We start from the raw sequence: 21480 nt of genomic DNA on the forward strand, positions 1-21480 counted from the left end.
AGTAAGAGGGGGAATATTAAGACTTAGAGATCATACATCTTCTAAGGTACCAAGTCTGAATAGAATGATTATGGGCTAGACCATTTAAAAATTTAGGCTTTCAGGCGTATACGCCTTGAGTCTCTTTAGTTTGCTGACATAGCAATTAATGTCCAAAGAAAGATGACATGTTAATTTTTAGCTATCGATCCACAAAACTTAAAAACCGAACTTAATCTTTGTTTCTGTGGCTTAACCGTATGGCACCTAGAAGAATGGTACAGAATAGATGGTAGGTATAAAGGACTGGATTAAACATACAATAGATTCCTGTAAGTAGACTGGAGCTACACAGACCAATTTAGCCCTCGTTGTAACAAAGTATGCAAAGTATCTGGTATGTGTACTTTTACCTAGGAAAGTTTCCCATATTTTATATAACAATATATACAATTACTTCCTTTTAGCATTTGTGACACTATTATAATAGCACATATAGTCCTTAAGTGGCAATAGTTGCTTAGCTTTTAAGATGTCAAGTTCAAGGTTAAATTTATCATTCTTAGATCTCAAATTGCAATTAGGAGAGCAAAATAGAAACAATAATAAATAATATAACTTTTTCTAATAACTTCCTGGGGGGAAATATTGTGTTAATAAATTTATGTTAAATTGCTTTTTTTTCCATAGATTTGCATGATCATTTCAGAGATGTTAGATCATTTATGATTCACGTTTAATTGCAATTCACCTCCATGTACTTTTTTTTTTTGCCTCTTATCAGAAGACTAATCTGTATCTAAATGTAAAATACCCTCAAATGAATAGCCTATTTAAGAAAATAGTACAGTAAATCTTTCTATAAATAGGAGTGATTCTTTGATAATACAAAACAGTTTTCCTTGAAAATTCTAACATATTCAACTTATCCAATATCCGTTTTCTTAATGTTGAGCTGGACAGTGCAGTTTTGGGGGGGTTTTTTGGAGTATGACTTGGATTTAGTAAAATACACACTTTTTTGTGTACAGTTCTGTAACTTCTGACAAATATATAGTTAAGTCACAACATAATTAAATTATAGAACACTTGCATTGCTCTTAAGAAATTCCTTCCCACCCCTTGTATAACCTCTTCTCTCATCTAACTTTCCTATAATATTTAATTCTTTCCTTTCCCTGTAGTTATGCCTTTATAAGAATGTCATGTAATTGTAATCATACAGTATATAGCCTTGGAGTTTAGCTTTTTTTATTCAACAATACACTTGAGTTTTATCTATGTTGTGTGTATCAGTGATTGTTTCCTTTTTATTGTTGGGTAGTTCATTATATAAATGTGCCAGTTTCTTATCTGTTCACCAACTAAAGAACATTTGGGTAATTTTCAGTTCGGGGCAATAATAGCAAGCCACAATTAAGATTTACATACAGGATTTTGTATGAACATAGGTTTTCATTTCAGTTGGGTAAATACCAAGTAGTGGAATTGCGTGGTTGTATGATAAATGTAAGATTATGAAACTGCCAAGCCATTCTCCAAAGCACTATATGTGAATTATATTTCCTCTCTTTGTTGTCAGTTGAAGCATTTAAGTATGTGCATTGGTGTCTCATTGTGGTTTTAATTTACATTTTCTTAAGTAAATGTGTTCAGCATATTTTCATGTGCTTATCTGCCATAGTTTATCTGTTACGTGCTTTGCAGATATATTCTCCTACTCTCTGGTTTGTCCTTCTGTTTTCTTAATGGTGACTTGCAAAGAACAGAAGTTTTAAAATTTTGATGAAGTTTATTGATTAATTGTTTTTTTTTTTTTTATGTGTCCTACTTTTATTGTTATGTCTGTAAATTTCTTGCCTAGCCCAAGATTACAAGAACTTTTCTCTTACATTTTCTTCTGGAAGTTTTATAGTCATTTATTCGTTCATTTAGGTCTATGGTCCAATTTTAGTTGTTGCAGTACAAAGTATGGATCAAAGTTCCAGTTTTTTGTATATGGACAGTTAGTTGTTCCAGTACTATTTATGGAAAAGACTGCTTCGAATATTTTCTTTTGAAAATATATTTATATTATTTTTAATAAATTCAAACAGTACAGGAGGGTCCACAGTGAAAAATTAGTCTTTTTCTCACCTTTGCCCCCAGTGCTTCTCCTGCTGAGGTGCGGTCACTGTGACAGAGCAATCTCACGCATGTGCTGCCGCTCTGCTGCTTCTGCTTTTTTAGGCAGAGAGGGAAAAGAGCTGTGTTTTCTCAAAATAGTAGGGAAAGTGATCCTGTTTAAAAAAAGGTTAGTTCACAGATCACTGCTCAAAACCTCACAAGGCCCTAAACAATCTGTACTTGTATCCTATCTGCACGGACACATGCACACACACACCGCTCACTGCCCTCCTTCCGTTGCTCTCTTCCTTACTTCTCTTGCTACTTTGCCCTCTTTGTGGTTTTCACACATATGAAGCATGTTCCCACCTCAGGGCCACTGTACTCGATAATCCTTTTGTCTGAAATTATTTTTCCTTTAAGATATCTGTAAGACTTGCTTCTTCTCATTCTTTTAGGCTTAGCTCAAATGTCACCTTAGTGTGGTCTTCACTCTAGTTTAAAAATGCAAATTGTGTCACCCCAACTGCCTGTCATCTTCCCTATTTTATTTTGCTCCATTCCACTCATAACCTTCCAGCATGTTTCATAATTAACTTTGTTTATTGTCTTTTTAACCCCTGCCCCAACTGGAAGGTAAACTTCACGAAAACAGTGTTGTTGCTTTTTTTCTTTGCAAAAGTATAGATGAAAACAAAATTATGACCTTCTATAATGTTTACTGTGCTCTTTGTACAAAGATGTATATTTTGGCCTGTTTCTGTATATTCCTTCTCTGGATACTTCAGAAAGTTCACTTATGTTGCACTCTTTACTTCCAATTATGATTATACACGTAAGTACATAGGAAAACATGTTTTAGAAATTTTACTTAGATTATAAAGAGCACATTTCACCTGCGATAAAAAGACATTATACGTGAATAGACTGAGGCAGCATGTATGGCCTAGACTGGCAGATTCTATTATGATCTCTGCCACTAATTAATGAGAATTCCAAGAAAAAACTTCTCTGCTGCATATTTTGGCACAGAATTGCCAGCTATAAGAATTTCTACCTTTCATTATGTGGCATGATAATGGCAGCACAGTTTTACAGTTTTTACTTTTTTTTTTTTTTTTTTTTGCACTCTGTTGTGGTTTTTACAGCTCTACAATGAATGGTAATGTGATTTTGAGAGAGAATTGAGGAAGTAAGAACTGTGTTCACAATATTGACTTGGATTTGAGATGCATTATTTTTTACAACTTATTTAGTCCTTAGAGGTCCTGAAAACTTTTCATTGATGGTTTCAAGACTTCCAATAGACTACAGGTGACCCTTAAAATAATCCCAAACTCTAATAAATCAGTACTTCTCATGCTTTAGTATGCATTAGAATTTTCTGAAGGGCTTGATTAAAAAATAAACAAACAGAAACTGCTGGACTCCATTTCCAGAAGTTGATTCAGTGGGTCTGAAGAAGGACCTGAAATTTTACATTTCTAAGTTCCCAGGTGATACTGATGTTACTGGGCAGGGACCAAACAAATAGCAAGCCCCTGTAAACCCAAGACACTCACCGAAAAACTGATTCGACCAAGTGATACTGCGTGACGGGCCAACAGTGCTAGGGAAGAAGCAACATTCTGTTCTTTGCTTTGTCACCAGTAAGCACTTTGAGAAGCCAGACTTAAGGAGCAGGAGGAACTCTGCTCCGTCTCTGCAGGAGTGTCCAGATGAATATCCTAGCAAGCTGAGCGAGGGAAAGTATCATAGCCACAGCCCTCTTTATATTTTAATTACTCTAGAATTGCAGACTGAAAAATCTCCTGCTGGCAAAATGACTAAAGGCTGTGAAATTCCTGTGTGTCCCTAGACAGAGCAGGTAGATGCTGACCTCCAGGACCTCCAGTATTTACTTTGTCTCATCTCTAGTACTCTGAGGTCTAAACAGTCTTTATTTTAAACAGCAACAATTTTTAAAAATTAACATAAAATCTTTAGTGATAAATTTGCCCTTAACTATTAGCTTAATTGATTGTATTTGGTCGTTTATAGTGAGTTCGTAATATAAATGTTGTAAATTCTCTGCATTCATATGACTTAGACGTTGGCAAAATCTTTCCACTCTTAAGTTCTCATAAGTTGTTATGTATATGGGAAATCACAATATTAATATAATAACCTTCCTATTATGAACACAAGAGTTATATTTTCTTAACATTACCAATTTCCGATTCCAACTGATCCTAAAGGCAAGTACGAATAAGATAGTTCATCAAGGAAGTGAAATGTAAATGACTCAAACATGGCCAAAGAAAGGGTTAAGTGGAATGGAAGTTCACATGTGTTCTACTTTAAAACTGAACTTTGCCCCTTCAAACTAACCCTTTACGCCTTTAAGTAAAGTAAATTAGGTTGAGGTCATAAGTAAACAAAAAAGCATCTTGTACACACTCATAAAAGTCACTGTTCTAAAAGTGATAAACAACAACCATATACTGACAAAGACTGACAGAATCAACTTTTTCAGAACTGAGAAATCTAATCTAAGACTTAGATCAACTAGAGGACTACCTAATGAAGATTTTGGTGTTTAAGGAGCTCTCTGGCAGGTCACTGGCTGACGATTGAAATAACTAAACAGAGACTTCAGTGACCACACCTAACAAGGAGTACAATCTTTGCAAAAATAGTTTCCAAAAATAGTTTGGAAAAGTCACCAAAAAAAAAAAAAAAATCGACAGCGGCAAACCCTGAGACTGTGGGAGAATCAGATTTCCAGTTACCACATCATATTCAGATGTCCAATTTTCAAGAAAAAGCTACAAACATATACAAAAACACAAAAGTGTGACCTGTTCAGAGAAAAATTGACAGGAGCTATCCTCAGGGAGCCCAAATATTAGACTAACTAGACATAGATTTTAAGTCAACTACCTTAAATTTGCCCAAAGAGCTAATAGAAACCAGAAAAAAAAAATGATGTATAAACAACATCGCCATACCAATGAAAATAGAAGTTATAAAAATAGTAGGGCTAGATGTGCTAAAAGGTACATACTGGAACTTTTAAAGGCATGTTCAGGTAAATGAAAACAAAGAGAACAGGGCATCTGGAGACTAAGCCTGTATGACAGAGTTAATGTAGGACTGTAAAGCATGTGAGACAAGATATCGCAGGAGCTGGGTTCCTATTGACTTGCCATTTATTGGCTGATTTATCTTGGAATAGGCACTGAACGCCTTATGTGTAGTTTCCTGCTATGTGAAATAAAGCATCTGCTGTACAGACATAATGAAGATCCAGTGACACTACATCAGTGCTGAAATGTGAGGCATCCGCTCTGTTCGTTGTCCAGATTAAAAAAGAAGGGAATGTTTTATTTGGATAGATTAGATTACATAGATAGATAGAAAGATAGATAATATATGCTGTCGAATTATCAATAGAGGCATATAGTGCTTAGAGTTAAAAACTACAGACTTCAGCAGTTGTTCATATGACCATTCTGCCCAGAAGAGGAATTCCAGCCCCTTTGGAATCCATTACTCTGTCATCAGTTAGATTTTTTAAAAATTTATTGTTTTATTGGGGTAACTGGTTAATACAATTATGTAATTTTCAGGTGTACATTATCGTTTGACATCTATCTATTCTATTGTGTATTTACCACCCAAAGTCCAGTTTTTCCTTCAGCTACCATATATTTGATCCCCTTTACCCACTTCACCCTCCCCCAATCCTCTATATTTGACCCCGTTTACCCTGTTTACCCTGTTCCTTCCTCCTTCTCCCCCTACCCTCTGGTAACCACTAGTCCATTGTCCATGTCCCTGAGTCTGTTTGTCCTGTTCATTTGTTGACTTTTAGGTTTATATCCCACATATAAGTGATATCATGTGATTTTCTACTTTTTCAGTCTGGCTTATTTCGCTTAGCATGATTATCTCGAGGTCTATCCATGTTGTCGCAAATGGCAGTATTTCATCTTTTCTCATAGATAAGTATTATTCCATTGTATATATGTACCACAGCTTCTTTAGCCAAATCATCTATTGCAGGACACTTTGGTTGCTTCCAGGTCCTCGCCACTGTGAATCATGTGCCATGAACATCAGTGTGCAAATATCTTTTTGGATATGGGTTTTCAAGTCTTTGGGGTAAATACCGAGGACTGGGATTGCTGGATCATATGGATCATGTGGTAGATAAATTCTTAGTTTTTTGAGGAACCTCCATACTGATTTCCATAGTGGCTGTACCAATTTGCAGTCCCACCAGTAGGGCATGAGGGTTTCTTTGTCTCTGCATCCTCTCCAACATTTGTTATTACTTGTCCTGTTGATTATAGCTATTCTAACAGGTGTGAGGTGGTATCTCATTGTGGTTTTGATTTGTGTTTCCCTAATAGCTAGCAATGTTGAGCATCTTTTCATGTTTGTTGGCCATTTGTATGTCCTCTAGAGAGAAGTGTCTGTTCAAGTCCTCTGCCCATTTTTTGATTGGATAGTTTGTTTTCTTATTGTTATTGAGTTGTATGAGTTCTTTGTATATTTTGGATATTAGGCCCTTATCGGAGGCATTGCTTGCAAATATATTTTCCCCGTGAGATGGTTGTCTCTTTACCTTGTTGACGATTTCTTTTGCTGAGCAGAAGATTTTTAGTTTGATGTAGTCCCATTCGTTTATTTTGCTTTTACTTCCCTTGCCTTTGAGGTCAAATTCACAAAATCCTCTTTAAGTCCAAGGTCCTTGAGAGGCTTTCCTTTCCCCATTGTATGCTTTTGGCTTTTTTTGTCAAAAAATATTTGCCCATATAAATATGGGTTTACTTCTGGACTCTCGAATCTGTTACACTGGTCTGTGTGTCTGTTTTGCTGCCAATACCATGCCATTTTGATTACTGTCACGTTGTAGTATAATTTGAAGTCGGACAGTGATGCCTCCAGCCTCATTCTTTTTTTCTCAGGATGGCTTTGGCAATTCGGGGTCTTTTGTGCTTCCATACAATCTGATTATTTTTTTGTTCTATTTCTTTAAAAAATGCTGAGGGGATTTTGATGGGGATTGCATTAAATCTGTACAGTGCTTTAGGTAATATGGTCATTTTAACTATGTTGATTTTTCCAATCCAAGAACATGGAATATCTTTCCACTTCTTTGTATCTTCTTCAATTTCTTTTTCTATTTCTTTTAATAGTTTTCATTATATAGGTCCTTCACGTGTTGCGTTAAATTTATTCCTAGGTATTTTATTCTTTTTGGAGCAATTGCAAAAGGAATTATTTTTTCCTTTTCTTTTTCTGACACCTCATTATTAGAATATAAGAATGCTGTGGATTTTTGAGCATCGATTTTGTATCCAGAAACTTTACTGTATTTGCTTATTGTTTCTAGTAGTGTTCTTGTGGAGTCTTTAGGGTTTTCTATATAGAGAATCATGTCATTCGCAAATAGTGACAGTTTGACTTCTTCATTTCCTATTTGGATGCCTTTTACATCTTTCTTTCGCCTGATTGCACTTGCTAGGACATCAAATGTTATGTTGAATAGCAGTGGTGATAGTGGACAGCCTTGCCTTGTTCCTGATCTTAAAGGGAAGGTTTTTAGTTCTTCACCATTAAGTATAATGCTGGCTGAGGGTTTGTCATAGATGGCCTTTATTATGTTAAGGTTCTTTCCTTCTATGCCGATTTTGTGAAGTGTTTGGATCATAAATGGATGCCGTATCTTGTTGAAGGCTTTTTCTACATCTATTGATATGCTCATATGATTCTTATTATTTAGTTTGTTTGTGTGGTGCGTCACATTAATTGATTTGTGTACATTGAACCTTCCCTGTTCCCCTGGGATGAAGGCCATTTGGTCGTGGTGTATAATCTTTTTAATATGTTGTTGTATTCGGTTCACTAGTATCTTATTTAGGATTTTTGCATCGGTGTTCATGAGAGATACTGGTCTGTAGTTTCTTTTTTATGTGTTATCTTTACCAGGCTTTGGTAACAGAGTAATATTGGCCTCATAAAATGATTTGGGAAGTGTTGTCTCCTCTTCAATTTTTTGGAAGAGTTTGAGGAGAATAGGCATTAAAACTTCTTTGAATATTTGGTAGAATTCACTGATAAAGCCATCTGGTGCTGGACTTTTACTTTTTGGTAGGTTTTTGATGATTGTTTCAATTTCCTTACCGCTGATCGATCTATTTAGATTTTCCACTTCTTGATTCTGTCTAGGAAGGTTGTATTTTTCTAAGTACTGGTCCATTTCTTCTGGGTTATTAAATTTGGTGTTTTATACTTTTCATAGTTTTCTTGCATGACCCTTTGTATTTCTGCAATATCAGTCGTAATTTCTCTCTTTCATCCCAGATTTTGTTTGTGTCCTTTCTCTTTTTTCTGTAGCTTTTCAATTTTATTAACCTTCTCAAAGAACCAGCTCTTTGTTGTATTTATTTTTCTATTGTTTTTTTGTTTTCAATTTCATTTATTTCTGCTCTGATTTTGATTATTTCTTTCATTCTTTCCTTCTGCTGACTTTATGCCTTATTTCAATTAGATTTTTTAACAATCTCCATTCCCTACTTACTATCTTCCACTTCTCACTCCTCCCAATTAATTTGTATACTTTAAAAAAAAATTAGAATAAATTTAGGAGCTTGATTTTCATTTATTTCTCCTTTCTCAGGAATTTTCTGAAACATCACAAAATCCAGATTGGATCATCTTGGGCCTTTGTCATTATACTGAGCATTAATAGAGAGCAGCTCTAAGAAATAGCAAAGTGTGGAGTCATCTTATAGATGCTGAGCAAATAACAGATAAGACATTGGCTTCTTATGGAAACCATTGAATCAGGAGAAAGACAACTTGGAAAACAGTTGTACTATACCCACAGGAGAGTGAAGGATATCTTTGGTTGGTTTGAAAGAAAGGCATGAACAAACAAAATCCTAAAATTCTAAAAGTCTTGTGAGTTGATCTGTCTGGAACTGTAGTTTTCATCCCAGTTCCTCACAGATAATCAAACTTCTCTTTACTCTCTGGTATAAAAGTTAACCGTGAAATGGTCAAAATGCTGAAAGCCAGCGGAGCAATAACAAACATCCAGACTGATATAAAACAACTACTTTCTACTTAGCCTTTTTTTTTTTTTTTAAGTAACACCAAAAAATCTACCATGACAAAATTGATCATTTAATATTATCAGCCTCTCTGAAGGACTCCTGGAAAGTTTTTCTTTTCATCATTTAAAAATATTCTGTATTTACAAAGTTACTTTACATGAAACTTTTCAGTGATATAACTTTCTCCTAAAGTGTGGTCATCCGCTTTGAAATGCATTTGATATTTTGACGAATATAAGTTCTCTGGTGAATTGTCTGTTGTGTTTACTGTTAATAGACAATGTTTTTTTATCCCTACCTCCTAAAATTTACATTTCACTCTTTCTGTGTTTGGGGATAGGTACAGAATTTTCACAGCTGTATTCAGGTAACTGAAGACTTTGTGTCTCCAGAACATCTTGTACAGTCATTTCATTTAACACAGGAACTAAGACTTTTGAAGGAAGAAATCAATTATGATGATAAACTACAGGTAAGGGACGAGTTTTTCTAGCTCCTATTCTGCAGGCTTTTTATATTCAGAAATGTGAAACATGCATAACAGCTTAAACAGTCATTGCTTAGTTTGTCACGTTAGGATAACAACCAAAGATTAACACCAATACACATTTTACTTGTATGACCTTTAGTGGCCCTTATTTTAACTTTTGGTTTAACATTTTTTAACTTTGACATTTATTTTTCTTCAATTTGGTTTTCCTCCATTAAATTATTTATTTTTATTATAGCAGTTTTCATTTGTTTATCTTCAGCTGAAGTGATTAGAAATACCAACATCTCTTTCAGGTTAAAAACATCTTGTATCATGCAGTCAAGGAAATGGTGAGAGCTTTGAAGATACACGAAGATGAAACGGAGGATATGGAAGAAAATTAGGTGTGTTCTAGTTTGCTGTTTTTCGGCCAGGGAACTGGTGATATTACTTACTCTTGAACGATGATATATGTATGCACACTGACTTAAGCTTCATAAAACCATCAGTGCCAAGAAATTCTCTCTGTAGTAATTACTTGTTACTGACACTGCAGAAGTACAGCCTAAGTCACAGCTCCTATGATTCATTGTTATTAAAACAAGCTACATTTAAAAAGCAGCACTTCATAGCTGTTTTTGTATTATAGTGTATATGATGTTTGTGAAAATTCCAGATTTAAAAATGATGTATTTATTTTTGGAAAAAAAAATACAAAATTCTATGCTATATTGTTGATCAAGTGTAAATGTGACCTTGTACAGTTTACTAAAATAACTGATATTTTTCACTACATAGAGACAGTTACTGTGAGAATAGGACACAAACACCAGCTATTGCCTGCATTTGGGAAATTGCTGAATCGCACAGCATTCATGTTATAATCAGAAAATTACTGCCAAATAATTGTAAAATTTGTAAAATGTAAAGTATATAAAGTAGATACTAAATACAGACACTTCAATATTTTGTTGAAGCTATTGACTGTACAATTAAACATTTTCAAAAGGTGTAATTTATTTAAAATTGTTTCATTTTGGTAAAATTTATGTGAACTTTTAAAGCTAAATATTAAACTTAATATGCTATGTAAATATATACATATATACATTTAATGTATTTTTTTAAAACATTGGCTGGCTTTTATTTGTTAAGTGCAAGTGTTACATATGGCTTTGTACATTGAAGTTGAAAAGGGTTTTACATTTTCCATTAAAAGGACTTTATCAAAAATTGGCTTGTTTCATCATCAAGGTGACCAACATTTTCTTGTGATATTATGGTTTTTTTTGGAACATTTCTTCCTTGTGTTTTATTCTTGTAAGCTTTTTTCAGCTTTCTGCAGGCTTTATGGCCATCACAAATAAGTGGCTCAGCTTACTTGTCCTATGGCCCAACTAAAGGAAGGAATACGGGTAACTCTGACTTTATTTACGAACACATTTAATTGAAAAGGGAACTTATATGAATTTTAAAACCCATGATTATGAGAATATGTGATCAGACAATTTCAAATAAGTCGTTTTCCCAGCTGATAGCCTGCTAATATATTGTTGGGGGTTGCGGGGGAAGGGAAGGGAAGGGAAGGGAAGGGAAGGGAAGGGAAGGGAAGGGAAGGGAAGGGAAGGGAAGGGAAGGGAAGGGAAGGCGGTAGCATGAAGGAGCTGTGTAAGTCAGCTTGAATTGAATAGGAGTTCTGCTATTTACTGTACGACTTTGGTAGGTTGCTTTACTTTAGAGTCTTGATTTTAATGTAACTGCTAGTATCAGTTAGTTGCCTGAGACTTACATAGTCTTATTTGAATTTTACTGGAAATAGGTAGCCCTTCACTGACACCTACAGGATATTGAGGGGACAGCTTTTTCTTCTCACCTGGAAAGTACACAGTTTAAAAGAAAAAAGTGGTAGCCCAAGGTGTGACCTTACATGTTTTTCAATTTTTATCCTGTTGCTTATGTCCACCATCTTTTAGCTCCAGGCAAGGTTCAGCCAGGGACAAGAGCAATTACATTCCACGGTAATGCCCCACCTGGCACAAGGGCTAATAGAATGGATGACAACTACTTGGCTAGAAAAAAAATTGGTCTAAGGGAGAGTTCAAATGATTATGTGAACCTTCTTTTGTAAGTTTTGAATTTTTTTTTTTTTTTGCTGTGTAATCAGCATATTAAGGAAACATACATTTCAAGAATTGCTTGAATTCTGATATCCACATTTAAGCTTGTGAACATATGACTTTTAAACAAAATTAAAGCTACTCATCATAATTTGGTGTACTACTAATATTATACTTTGGTTACTTTGGAGTATAAGTTATATGGTCTAACATACCTAAAAATAACCTCCCCGTCTCATACATTCAAATAACTTTTCCCGTAAAGGTCTCATCTCTGTAACTCATAAGTGACCCTGCTCCAGAAGTCACTACTCTATATAAGACTCATTCAAGGTCCAAAGAGAGGGGGGGGGGGGATGTAACCAGTACTGTAAGTGTGTGTGTGTATTTTTTTAACAAAACAGCAGAAGGGAATATAATTCTACAAGTGCAGCAAGCCCTTAAGGAGACAGCATATTATGATAAACTCCTACTTTAGAACAGTATCATTTCTGTCATTGATACCACAGGCTAAATTATATAGCATACAATTTTCAGCAAACAATTGAGGCAGTAGAGTAAATGCAGAGGCATCACAAGCAATCTCACTTAATGCAACTATACAGACCAACACTTCTCTACAAATTGTTCTTTGTCTTTTACCAGTTTTAATTTCATAGCTTAATAATGAAGGTTTCTACACTGAAGTCGATACATATACCTAGCATTTCAGTCGAAGCTATTCCATGTACATAGCTGAACTCGATTATAAGATATAACCTGAAAAAAGGCTAGGGGAAAATTATTTTTAAGTAGTTTTTACAGGTAATAAGGTGCACACTGAAGTCACAGGGCAAAGTCAGCATTTATATTTGACTTTATTCATTTAACTTCTAAAACCCTTCTGAAGCTGAATATTAAGACAAAAACAGTATCAAGTAGTGAGCATATTATGATTATATCCTTCACTACTGCATATAAAATGCCAGCATTGAGTCATCCACTGGCCCCATTAAGAGGTCTAGCACAACAGCGCCCCTAGGGTGATGTTCTTCATCATGTGCTTCTCCATTGTAACAGAACTGCCTTTCCTGGTATGGATCAGAGTCCACCATTTCTACCTAATCCATTTCATGAGTTTCTTCTACTTTCTTCCTCAGGTAGTTTCTCCAGCAAAGATAGTTTATAAGTAAGAGGGCCATTCTCAGAAAAGTGTACCTCAAATTCAATGGTCAGGCAACCCTTTTCATGTGGGCCACAGTAAATTGGCATGCCTTCATTTAGCACACATTTGATAATCTCCATGCTTGACAGTCTTACCTGGATGAGAGATGATGACTATGGTTTGATTTTGTTAAGAGACTGACTTTTGGAAGCCACATAATGCTTCAACCTGCTGTATGTCCATAGATAGGAAAAGGACAACTCGTCGAGTAAAAACCGCATGGCCCTTCTGATCTAAATGATTCCTCCTACCTCCAATCCTGGTTCTTGGTGTCCATCACCATTTAATGTCAACTTCCAGCCATCTCTCATACCTTTGTCAGTGTGAAACACTAGAATCTTCTGTTGAAGTGTCATCCTTCCATTGCAGCTTTTACACCTGTCTTTAGGAATTATCCGTTCACCTATTGCCCTAGCACTCCGTGCTCACAGACTGAATTTGCTGAACCATGCCAGTTCCTACCTCGGGAACTAGAACAGGACTCACCTGCTCCTCTCTTAGCACCTCGTCGTCCTTCAACATTTTGTCACAAATCACATTCTTTTGCAGACCTAGTTTTCTTGTTGCATCATTATTTCACTAAGAGCTGATGCACATTTTTTACCTCTCCGTTTTCTCCAAAAAAACTTCCAAGATGTCCAAGGGGGTAGCCCAAACTACCACTTGCTCTGCCTTTTAATTGCCTGTTCTTTGCTATATAATTCCCTTTGTCTACAACAGAGCTTGAGAAATCTGTTGAAACTTCTCTACATTTGGATTCTTATCAGCGTTTCCTTTAAGTCTTTTGCAATTCTTCCGGTGGCACTGTGTTTTTGACCCCCAAAACATCGCAGTGGTTTCTTTCACCATTTTCTATAGCCAGCGAGTGGGCGAGGCCGTGTTGGGGAGCAGGAAGGAGTGTGACATACGCAGCCTGCACGGCTGCTGCTCCGCCTCTGAGCGTTTTGGAAAGTTGCTAGTTTTGACTTTTTGATATCATTTTTCATATATGCCTCAACTCAAATGGTATCTTTTGCTTAATGCTTGCATAAGCTATATCTGATTTAATTCTGACATGAAATGAATTGAGGCCAATACATTTGTTGTAGAGTAGACTACCTCCCGCTGGTCCCCTAAAGTCTGCCAAAAGGTGATATTGTTCCAAGACTTCTTGCTTCTCTTGCTGTTACATGAGCCACCTTTTAACCAAACTATAGCCGCTGCAGAATAGCTGAAGCTAAGGCAGATCAAGCCTGGCAGTGTGGCTCCCTTTCAAAGTAAATCCGCCTAATAACAGTATTCTATCTGTGGTCTGAATTCCAGGCTAGTGACCTAATTCTTGGTAAGGTGGGGGTGAAGAAAGAAAACCACAATGCTTACATCGTTAAACACATTTGTCGACTCCTCAGTGGGCTTGGTGAGTTAACTAATCAGATCCCTGATGGAGCAATTTCCCTGACCATTTTTACCTCGTTCTCGCCATCCTCGGTTTAGCTCATATGTTCAAATGTGGAGACATCTGAATATGTCCATCTCTTCCAGGAAATGATACTGGAACTATTCAATATGTGGAATAATTGTAGAAAGGTCAAAGAGACTTTATAAAGGGGAACTTGTACTGAATATTTAGGTCCCTCCCATATTAGTGTAATGTCATCTGGACTTGAATTTGACTTCCTTTTCCTGATTAATGAATTACATTTGTCCGTTTCTCTCTGCCACATATTCTGGGATCGTAGCACCCATACAAGTCATTATCTAGTTTCCTGTTACTTCCCTTTGGTAGCTGGGGTATGGGTTTAATGATATATGGGTAAGATTGGTGAGCTTCAGAAGAAAAATGTGCTCTCATATCTTTAGTATGTATATACACATTGCATAGACACATACAGATTCAGCATTTTCTATTTCTACTTGTGAACCTGTTAAAGAGGCCCTCCCAGACCACATAAGGATTGTCAGCCACGGGAAAGGAAGAATGATTGCAAGTATCCAATATTCTCTGCACAATGAATTGGAATGTAGCAAGTGGACAAGATAAACAGCTATATGCCACCAAGATTTAGACTCAAGACTTCCTAACTAAAATATCTATGACATCCCTGGTTACACAACAATAAACTTTGATAGGCCTTGAAATCACATGGAAGGTACAGAGAACTGAGTAGTATACAAAGTACTTTGGCTCTTAGAGTAATCTGGCTCTTTGAATGAAAGCAGTGACTTTCAAACAAAAATGAAATGTTGGCAAGCTCTGGGTCACTGGCTGCATACAAAGTGAGTTCCCTTTCTTGACGGGAGATTTTCACAGCTGACCAGCTGTTCAGTTCTCTGTAAATGAGCCAACCGGCTGCAGCTGAGACTGGAAGATTTCCTATCTTTTCTGTGTCTGGTCTATGTAAAGACCTTGGCCTTGGGGTCAGTGGAGAGTATACCAAGGATGTGTTGTATGTGTGGTTCAGAGCTGGACTCCTTTTAAGAGGATGTACATTCTGAGGACAAATGAATCCAATACTGTTTCCTGCCCTCTACTCTTTGACCCCAGATTTGATAAAGGATGAAAGATTTGGATAGCTAGGTCAGTGAACAAATAAGAAATGAGGTGCAAAATGAGATGGGAACTCTTCCCAAGGAGAGCCAGGAAAGTCCCCCGGCAGCATTGCATGGATGGTAACTGACTCAGTTCCTTCACAGCTATTACAGAACTGTGTGTGTAGGCGGGGGGGGGGGGGGGGGGGGGGGGGGGAGTGGTGGGGGAGGGGTAGTGGGGAGCATAGGACCAAGGTAGGTCATGCAGGCTTAGTAAATAGAAGGCATTTATGTTACCATGTTAAGGGCACACAAGGATCACTCCCCTCACCCACATGACATGTGCCTTGCAAAGCATGAGAGTTACAATGTAGGGGTGGGTATCAGTGTGGGACAGAACTCTTTTATAATTTATTCAACAACTATTACATGTTTGGCTCTGGTAATAGAAGATACTTCCTCAGGATTGTGCCATCAATGCTAAATACTATGTAACAAGTTATCTACAAAATACATGAAGGCGAAACACATTTAGGGAGGGCCTCGCCTCAGAGGGAAAGCAGTGTTTGCATAACCCTTGAAGTAACAAAAAACTGTGTCTTATTTAAATTGCCTTCTAGCCCTTTTCCATAGACACATTAGCTGTTTGAGATATCCAACACTTTGATAAGTGACTAACAAAATGATTCACTCTTCAACTCTTGTTCTAGAGAAGCAGAGTGGTGGGAAGGAGTTGCTTCTGAATGTCAAGTAGACAAATCCCTATCAAGGATAGAGTTCAGTTGACAATTTCGAAGATAAAGCAGTGTAGGCAAAGGCAAAGCAGTATAGCCTCATCTCCCCATATTCTAGAATTACTGTACAAATTATTTTCACATCAGATACCTAGAGACACTGATAACTTGAGGTACTTTTCTTGGGCAACTGAAACTTCAGCCAACCTATTTTTGTCCTCTAGTTCTTTGGAAAGGGTAACTATGTGTGGCATACAGTGTCTTTACATACATTAAATGAGTAGATTAAGGATTACAAATAAAAACGTCACTTTACCCTGGAGAATACTGCAAGTTTGCATTGGAAGTGGGCATCACACGGGTTGCAGCTTCTGACTGAGATGTGAAGCAGTGGAAAAAGGGTTATCTTAGAGGGAAAGTTATAACAGCAGCTGTGGACGTGGTGCAGTTTTCTGCATGCGTTTTAAGTTTTCCTTACAGATAAAATTGCCTCTTAAGCAAACACAAAGTTCACATTAGACTCAAATTGTTCCCTATATATTACTCATGTTGGGACAGATTTGTATTTTCAAAACAATTGTTACGGCCAAACTGTATGAGATTTTTCAAATCAAAGCTTTCTAAGGCCAAAGCCATAGGATTTCAGAAACAATTCTAGGACATTAAAAATTTAGCGCATCTGTTGAACTGGTTATCACATGACTTGATCCATCATCTCACATTCCCTCCCAGAGGAGAAATGAAAGTAGCAATTAACTCAATTTAGATTGAGCCCAATGACAAATGGTTATGAATTCTAAAATGTACCAACTCCGGAAATAGTCATGGGGAGTTGCTGTTCATCCAGTTAGTGGAGCTCTGAGGAACTGCATAGGACATGTTGGTACACCACAGTCTCTCCACGCGTGCCAAGTTAGGGGCCCACGTTTTGTTTTGAGTATTCCCTTTACATATTTCCAACCATCAGCAGTTTATTGGATTTTTCAAGTCAGATATTTACTTCTTGTCATATGACTAGTGTTGTTCCTGGCATTTAACACATTTTCTGTGGCCTCGGTGCTTGGAGTCACAACTGTCAAATGAAGTTTGGGGAGAAAGGTTTACTTAAAACGTAGACAGGGGTGACCACTGAGTCTAGTCAAAACTGTTTGAGTCTTTAAAATTTTTGTTTTATTGCTTTATTTTTCTAACTTATCAGGATATATGAATACGAACAAATTTAAAGAATTGGGACTAGTTACCCCACCCAGAGGTGACCACTGTTAATGGTTTACTTCCCACAAATCTTTTCTACATATTTTTTCTACTTTACAGAGACCGTGTATTATATAAAAGTTGGTATGTTCTTTTTGTTTTATTTAAACTAACATTATGTTATCCTAACAATTAAACTAAATATTTCTAATAGCTTTATAATCACACAAATAGATTTACTACCATATGACCATGGAAAGGCAATGCTATTTTTCAGCTAAACTGAAAAACTGAGCCCACAGTTGAGTCCAAATCCTTGTCTTGCATTATGAGCCTGTTCACTGTTGCCAGTCTTCTAATAAATGAGCCTGCACTTCAAAAATTCAACAAATACCTCAAGTACTATACTGAACCAACTTTAACGACTAAAACAAAGGTCTGTATGGAATTTACGACACCCAGTGTTGGTATTTAAACAAACGAAAGAAAACTAGCTAAGGATGAAACTGGTCTATGGCCCAGCTGTCTCACTTAACTTCTTGTTTTAGTTTTAACCCTGCAAACTAAAGGATTTTGTGGCAGGGTTAACATATTTCAAACAGCCGGGCCCCTCCTGAATAGCCATTTTCTCGAAATACTTGATCTAAAGGGAAATACTTGACCTAAAGCCAACAAAAGATCTGTTGGTGGCAGTGGATGGAGGTCCTGAGACTTCATCACACTCTCAGGAGCAAGACTTTTCTTTGGGTAATTGACTTCAAGGGAGCATAAAGATGTCAAAGCAAGAACCCCTTTCTCAAGCTTCCCTTTCTTGCCTTTTTCTAGAAATTATCCCTTTGGGAACACTTCATAAAGCTTTAGACCCTCAATCCTACCTTACTCCCTAATCTATCCTCCTTTGTCTCTCTGTACATCTGGACACCGTAACCTTAAAGATATTCTCATTGGTAACCTTGCTTGCTTCCTTCACTCACCTCTGTCCTGTCAGATGGGAGTGCTCTTCCCACTTTTTACAATTTAATGTCTACAAGAGAGAAGCTAGGAACCATCAAAACTGGCATCGGCTTCGCCGGGGTCCTTTTGGCTACTGAGCAATCCTGCACTTGAAGAGCACATTCTACATATTTCCCATTCCTCAAGACCATGACCTGACCCTGGCCCCTCACTTTTAGGAAATGACAGGACAATCACATGAACCTCCCCCAAATTTCCTGTCTTGCCTCCATCTAACCAAGCTTAGCTCCTCTGCACTTCTGACTCCGTGCCTTTGTCCAAGCTGTTCTCTCCCCACCCTCTGATGCCCTTTACTCCTTCCACGAGGGCTATACTAGCTTCTTCACAGTTTTAGCGGCAGAAGATGGTGATCCATTAAGTAATCTGGTAACTGTATTCAGTCGTGCTGATTTAAATTGAGGTGTTTTTTTTTGCCTGTACATGTATACAAACTACTATTGAATATGAGAATATTTTCTAAATACTAAAGTATTTAAATATTAGTGATCAACTAAGAATTTTTTAACTGCTGCCCACCATACTCCCTTTGACCCAACAAGTTGCTTACCGTCCACTAGATGTCACTGTTCATCAGCTGTGACTCAAAAGGGCATGATTCCAGCTGGGACAAAAATAGACAAATCTGAAGAAATTCTTTTTTAAACACCGTGCCACTTGCTCCCACTTGCTCCAATAAGGCTACACTGGAATTGTGACAAAATATGATAAAGATTACTTTTGATTTTTACATATGTAGCCTACTGGTCTAGAATGATTCAATAAACAGCTATTATTACAGTTCATGTCTTGACTCTTCAGAAGAAACACCCCATAGCACACTGCCTCGCACCAGCATTCATCTTCATCTTTTAAAACAACAAAACTTTAATCAGAACTCCTCACAAACGAGCAGGGATACCATAGAAAATGAACATTAGGCTCCTTAACAATTGTGTATGGATGAATCCAGCTTACGCCAGGTGATCAGCTTCCTGGGAAGCAGAGCGGCTGAGGCCCAGTGGCATAATGTGTACCTGAAGAGAAATCTGAAGGACCAAGTGCCTTCTCCACAGTAGGAAAACTAGATAATGCAGACCCAGTGTGCTCTTGTAAAAACAGCACAAGACTGCTGGTCAGACCTTACTCTGGGCTCTGCTTCCAGTCTGGTGTAAAACACATAACTCAAACTTCCGGGCCTCAATTTGTTTCATAAAGGCCCTAAAAATATGATATCCAGAATATATTAAAACAAAAAAGTACTGAGAAAGTGTTAAAAGCAGAAAGATAACGTATTTAACATTTAGAACTGACTCACCTGGAGACAAAATAACCTTGATGAAACACTGAGCCAGACAATGGCTTACCTGTGGTTACCGTGGCAACATAGCTAAGACTGTTACTACATACTACTTGCTTTCTGAAAGAAATGTTTTGTCGTCATTCTGTGAAAAGCTGAAAATAAGAACTCAGCACCAGGCTTCCTGGCCTTTTTAATGCCAGCTAGTTGTCTGGGTCCAGTAGTAAGAGGCCACCAGTGAGTAAGGACAAGACCCACTAAACTTCCCATACATGCACAATGCATTGTTATTTGGCGGAAGCGAGCTATTAAATCCACCTAGTACTTTGGCGTAGACAGGGAAGACACAAGAACACTTAAAAACCCCAATGGGGGACAGGACAGGGGCCATGTTTCCAAAGGTCAGGTCCTACAGTTAATAAAACAATCGTGTTTTAAATATCATCTCTAAGGAAAACACTGGGTTAGGATGCTGCAAAGGTACATACGTTCTATGAACAGACTAAAACACAAAACTTAAAAACCAGATTAAATAAGAGTAATAAATAACGTAAGTGCTTCGAAGACAACAAAAAGAAAGATTAGTGCATTTAACATGCATTTGTTGGTGGAAATGCATAGAATGAGGTCCTGTAAAATTCATGTTGTACTAACAGTAATGGGAAGGCAGGGCGGAGGAGGAGGGAAGGTAGTGGCAGAAAAGGAACATGATTTTGAAAGTGTTCATGTCAAAACTTAAAACACATTTTTAAAAGAGTAATGGTGAGGCTAATAATTTTTGGCACAAACTTATAAATTTTAAGTTTTACAAGGAAGCTTGGGCAAGCAAAATATTCTCCAACACTGAGATGGACAAATTAACAAAACCTTTAACAGGAGAACTCTTGCTTTTTAAGAAGCTAGTTCATTTTTTATTTCATCTGTAGAAAGAAGACACAAGATAAAATGGGACTTCTGCATGGTCACTGCGTTTTCTCCTACTTCAGTTCATTTCATCGCTAAACACGTGGGCCCAACCCTACCCCTCAATCCCACTGTCTCCGATCCCCTCTGGGAAGGCAGCATGGTATTCCTCCACATTTCTCTTACTCCCACAATTCCACACAATAAACTAAGTCTATGCTTTAAACTCACCAGTGGTTGTCTAGAGCCATGCCACCCTGAACAAGCCCGATCCCATCTGATCTCGGAACTAAGCAAGGCCGGGCCTGGTTAGTACTGGGAATGGAAGGCCACCTAGGAAGACCAGGTGCCGTAGGCATGTAAATAAAAAAAAGAGAGAGAGAGATTATAAACTGACAAGGTCCTTACAACCTGTGAGGTCAACCAAGGGTTGCCTTGCCTAAAAAAAAAAGTCTAAATAAATAAACGCACCAGTGGCTTGTAACCAGATGTGTTTCCCTTGTGTCCTCCCTTTCCCTCCCCATCCTGAAATACAACTGGACAGCAGAGCAGTGCCTACCCAGTGCTTTGCAACCACTATGTTCTGACCGGGTGGCAGGCACCCCAGGGACGGAAGCGGCTGCTTGCAGCCTAAGCATTTTCCATATGTGCCAGGGCAAGGAAAAGGTTGGGAACATATTTAGACCTCAGGAACTTCCTGTTCTCTTTTTACCATTGTTGTGGGGGAAGAAACTGACTATAAAACACTGAAGAAAATCTTTAAGTACCAAAGTAATCATTTGATAGAATCTCTTCAAATTCATATTCATATTCAAAATTTACAACACAGAAACCATGTAAAACTTGCTTAACTACCAACCACAT

General features: G+C 37.3%; 1 protein-coding gene and 2 pseudogenes across 10 annotated transcripts in view; 2 read left to right on the plus strand and 1 right to left on the minus strand.

The window, feature by feature from the left end:
* JMJD1C (jumonji domain containing 1C) overlaps positions 1-10930 on the plus strand; it is a 291466-nt gene extending 280536 nt beyond the window's left edge. For all 10 annotated transcript variants that reach the window (XM_016159168.2, XM_016159167.2, XM_016159163.2 and 7 more), the window contains 2 exons: positions 9535-9666; positions 9981-10930. In XM_016159168.2, the coding sequence (XP_016014654.2) occupies positions 9535-9666; positions 9981-10070 (222 nt within the window). In that variant the 3' untranslated portion in view covers positions 10071-10930. The remainder of the gene's footprint in view (positions 1-9534; positions 9667-9980) is intronic.
* A 1531-nt stretch (positions 10931-12461) lies between these two features.
* Positions 12462-13433, minus strand: LOC107517953 (annotated as a pseudogene).
* A 7422-nt stretch (positions 13434-20855) lies between these two features.
* On the plus strand, positions 20856-20974 carry LOC118604910 (annotated as a pseudogene).
* Positions 20975-21480: the final 506 nt, after the last annotated feature.

This window comes from Rousettus aegyptiacus, unplaced genomic scaffold (genome assembly GCF_014176215.1).
Source record: "Rousettus aegyptiacus isolate mRouAeg1 unplaced genomic scaffold, mRouAeg1.p scaffold_m13_p_6, whole genome shotgun sequence".
In the NCBI taxonomy this organism is placed as follows: domain Eukaryota; kingdom Metazoa; phylum Chordata; class Mammalia; order Chiroptera; family Pteropodidae; genus Rousettus; species Rousettus aegyptiacus.